The 4,870-nt window shown below is 38.6% G+C and overlaps 1 protein-coding gene across 1 annotated transcript in view; it reads right to left on the minus strand.

The window, feature by feature from the left end:
- Positions 1-4,870, minus strand: part of LOC106868257 (uncharacterized) — a 207,241-nt gene that overhangs the window by 79,159 nt on the left and 123,212 nt on the right. Inside the window, exons 22-24 of the mRNA XM_052970932.1 lie at positions 4,155-4,346; positions 2,945-3,184; positions 5-138 (exon numbers count right to left, since the gene is read on the minus strand). Of these exons, the coding sequence (XP_052826892.1) occupies positions 5-138; positions 2,945-3,184; positions 4,155-4,346 (566 nt within the window). The remainder of the gene's footprint in view (positions 1-4; positions 139-2,944; positions 3,185-4,154; positions 4,347-4,870) is intronic.

Consider the following 4,870-nt stretch of genomic DNA (forward strand, 5'->3'; position numbering starts at 1 on the left):
TGACCGTGTAACTTTTGTTTTTGCCGCCGTCAGTAATTTCTATAGACTCTTCATTGAAAATTAAGTATTTTGAATCGCTGCTATTTTCAATGACGACCAGTTTGTTTTTAGTACAAGAGATTTCGAAAGGGATGTAATCTGGAAAAATTCAAAGCAAAGCATAAATGGAAGAAATTTTATACATACATGAATTATTAAATATTCATACGTTAGTTTTTCTTTTCATTTCCGATAACGAATCTAATGGATATCTTTTATCTTTTACTCGTTTTTGTCATCAGACTGCAGCCATGCTAGGGCACCGCCTTGATGAACTATTAGTCGAATGAATCGACCGCAGTACTTGAATTTTTTTTCTAAACCCGATATTTATTCTATCGGTCTCTTTTTGCTGAGCCGCTAGACAACGAGGACATAAACAGACCAAGACCGGTTGTCAAGTGGTGGTGGGATACAATCACAGACGCAAAGGCGTGTGCGCGCACACACACGCGCGCGCGACGGACTTCTTTCAGTTTCCGCCTACCAAATCCAATCACAAGGTTTCCGTCGGCCTGAAGTTTTAATAGAAACTCTGCCCAAGATGCCACGTGGTGGGACTGAACCCAGAAACATGATTTTAGGGAGAATCGTCTGACTACATAGCCACTTCTACGTCTTTAAAGTTAAGGTCTCACTGATATATGAAAAATTGTACATTAAAATATATTTCATACTGTTATCTGCTCAGCTGAAAATGAATACCTGCAGCATCTTGAATGGGTAGTTAATTCTGTGATAGCTTGGCGTTCCATTCACAGGTGAGTAGTCTTGTGTTCTTGAGTAGCTTAAATGCCATAGAAATAAGTCTAACATCAAGCTCAATGAGCTTATCGGCTCCGTACAGACTGAGGTTTAATCAAAACAGAAAAAAAATGACAGCTACAAAAATGACGCCATATTCAACAACGCCCACTCTTATGCAGACCCTTAATTCCTCCTTAGCGTTCCTAGACCATGCATCATACACACGCTACCTACGCACCACACACTAGACCTGCATTGACTTATAAATAAAAACCTTGACAACGTATTCTAGTTGGCCATGTCAATCTTGTCTCTTTTAGCAGCAAAAATCTTAAGCACTCCTTGTATCAAGAACCTTTCCTCTAAATATACGTACCACTCAGTTACATCTCTCGCAGTCACTCCAAATATTGCATCTCACCATTACCGAGAATTTCTCTGTATGAAAGCACAACCTTAGCATAGCTGGGACTGCATCTCAAAGACTGTCACAAAAGATATTTCAGCTCTCAACAGCTGCTGACATTCTACAAGGTAAAGTGAGACCCACAATGGAATATTGTTCCAGCATTTGGGACGATACTGTTACAATGTAATTAGACAGTCATGACCGCAAAAAAAAGAGACACTCGACAAATTGTTATATGTGACACACTCCTAACTCTGACCCTCATATATACTGTCTTCTCTTTCTATATTTTCCTTCACGATTCAATTAATCTCTGCTACTCAAAGATAGACACCTCCACTGCTCACGCAACATTGACTCACTCACACTCCATCTCTTGTCAAACTTTTAGTGCCCAATCTCTCGGACACTAATTGCCTTTTACAGTCCATTTGGAATCTCCTACCTGACAACGTGTTCCCCTTAGGTGTTGAGCTACAACAGTTTAAAAGGTACATTAACTGCATCGACTTCACGTTCTAAAAAACTCACGGTATTATCTCTTTTACCAGACCCAGTAAGTAAAAAATTGCAATGAAAATATTGGTTTCAAATTTTGGCACAAAGCCAGCAATTTCGTGGGTGGGGGAGTGAGGACAAATTGAACATATCAGCCCCAGTGTTCAACTGGTACTTATTTTATCGACCCCCAAAAGAACGAAAGGCAATGTCGACCTCGGCAGGATTTGAACTCGGAATGTAAATTCGGAAGGAATGCTATTAAGCATTTTCTTCGGTGAGGTTACGATTCTGCCAGCTCGCTGCATTCACATGCAAGGAAAATATTGCTTTTAAAATTTGGTACAAGGCCGGCACCTAGTGATAATTTTATCAACTCCAAAAGGGATGAAAAACAAAGTCAACCTTGACGAAATAAATGCAATGGAAATATTAACAACAAAATCACCAGTAGTTGTAAATATATTATTGGTAAATGAATTTCAATATTTTCTTAAATATTCTTTATTCCCATTTTCCTCAGGCCGTCCTTGGACGGTTCCACCAATAAATGACAGACTTCTATTAGAAGAGATTGCCGTCCCTTTCGCTCATTTCTACTTCTGGAGAAAGTGATGATCTGAGTAACCCCTACGACCTTATTGAGGACGCAACGTAGGTGATTCTGAGAGACGAAGAGAAAGAAGAGAGAAACATCAATTCTAATATAAGGCTGGTATTTTATATTGAGCCCGGAATGGTGAATTAAAAGGAAAAATTGATTTCAGCATAAACCAAGAGCGCAGAAAGCCAGTGTACGTACCAAAAGGGATTTTTATTCGGCACTCTAATGCCTCTCCGAACCAAATCCACCACATAAAAACAACAAAGACAAAAGCATAAAAAAGGAACAGAAAAGCGTACCCCACCGCAAATATTAAACGCTAGGACACACACACACACACACACACACACACACACACACACACACACACACACACACACACACACACACACACACACACACACACACACACACATATATAATTTTTGATTTAGGTACAAGGCCTGCAGTTTTGAAGGAAAGTGTTAGTAGATTACATAGACTCAAGTACTTGGCAGGTGCTTTATTTTATCGACCCCCGAAAGTTTAAAGACAAAGGTGATTTCGGCGGGATTTGAAGAAATAACGGATATCCACAAATCATTCTTTGGTGACGCTCTAACGATTCTCACAATCTACAAATGTAATAAGAAATGGCTTGTTCCTACCTTCGACGATAACAGAAGTTGAGCATGTCTCATTGTTTCCAGCATCATCAGTTGCTGTGTATTCTACTGTGAAGTTATTGTTGATGACAAAATTTTGGCTGATGTAGTCTGGCTGAACTGTGATGCGAACTTTGCCAGAGTTATCTGTGAATTCGGGCTGTGTCAGATTGAACAAACTGTACAGTTTGACAGTTACTGAGTCAGTACACGTACCAGCAACCAAAATTGGCTTTTTAACATCTAAAAATAATATAAAATATCTGATTATATAATATATTCTCAATAAATGCATTTACAAACACAGAAACATATGTAATACACTTATACCAGTCAGAGAAGGAATCTCGACGCCGTTGTTCGACCTTCCAGAAATAGCAGTTAAATCTTCATCCAAATCCTTCCTATTATCTAATGGAACAAATGCTAGGATCACGGCTGACCTGGGACAACAAAACAATAACAACGATAACGACGACAACGATAAAAACATCAGATATATGCTTTTATTTTTCTCTCTGACTGGCTTCAGTCCAGGGTTCAGTCCCACTACTTGCTACCATGTATGTATACAATTATATGTGCGTTGACAGCAGCAGCAGAACCCTTTAGCCCTTATTTTTAACAGTGTAGGTGTTCTAACACCCTCAGTTATATCCAATGACATTTATTGTTTTCCTTTTTTGTGAAATTCTGCTAACTATCTGCCTTATTTAATTACTGGTACATACATTAGCGCTTTGCTAAATCATCCATAAATTTCTATAGAGTAATCATGTATGCTCATTGCAAGGCTGTCTGGTAACTGGTGAACTGTACCGACTTCTGACGATGCTTCAGCCTAAATCTGAAACCGTACGGTAAAGGGATATCATAGTCGTCAATTTTCGGCCATCTACGGTCGCTGTCGGCATGTATGTATACAATTATATATGCGTTGACAGCAACAATACAGCCCTTTAGCTCTTATTTCTAGCAGTGTAGGTGTTATGAGAACGGAACCAAGGGACAAACCTCCTCTTTCTCAGGAATTACCGGGTCCGTCAGCTAGTATATATATATATATATATATATATATATATATATATATATACTAGAATTAGCACAGCTACGCATTGAAGACGAATAAGTGTTCAAAGTTTTAAATAACTGAGACTACAAAACAATGCAGAAATAAGATGAAAGCGTGTCAGTCTTGTATGTATATACTTACCAAGACATTTTGGGATTTCTCCTGACCATATCAGTCCGTTTTTGCTGTTATTTGCCACACAAGTTCGAATGGAGTTTGGAAATGGCTGATAGCCATCTTCATTGCATTTGTATGATGCATTACCTCCTAGGGCATAGGTGTTCACCGTGACATCTCCATTTACTGGGAAAAAGGGATCCTCACACATCACTCCTGAAATAATATAAGGGTCTTTTTAGTTTAGCGAGGAAAATAATCCATGAAAATTTTATAGAAAAACAAAGATATTATTAACATGAAACGGATTGAATCTCATGTATTAATTTTAGAGTTAGAATCACCATCTTGTGTATAAAGTATACAATCAATCAGTCCATACGTCTGTCGTCCGTCCGTATACCTGTCTGTCTGTCTGTATGTATGTATGTATGTATGTGTGAGTGTTACTTTTAGAAGCTCTGAAGCTATAAGGTGATGCGCAAGCATTCACCTCTGAATGCACTGCATTTTATAGCAGAAACAGCTGTAAGCTAACGCAGTTGATTGCGCAATTCATGTTCCCTTGTCATTTCTTTAATCTCATATTACCTCTCTGTACTCGACTGATGCTTCATTCTGAAGTATATGTACATCGCGTTTTAACACCAGGTTATTAATATCGCCTCGACTAAGTGAAATCTTAAAATACATGTATTTACACACACACACACACACACACACACACACACACACACACA

The sequence above is a fragment of the Octopus bimaculoides genome, chromosome 9 (genome assembly GCF_001194135.2).
Source record: "Octopus bimaculoides isolate UCB-OBI-ISO-001 chromosome 9, ASM119413v2, whole genome shotgun sequence".
NCBI classification, from domain to species: Eukaryota; Metazoa; Mollusca; class Cephalopoda; order Octopoda; family Octopodidae; genus Octopus; species Octopus bimaculoides.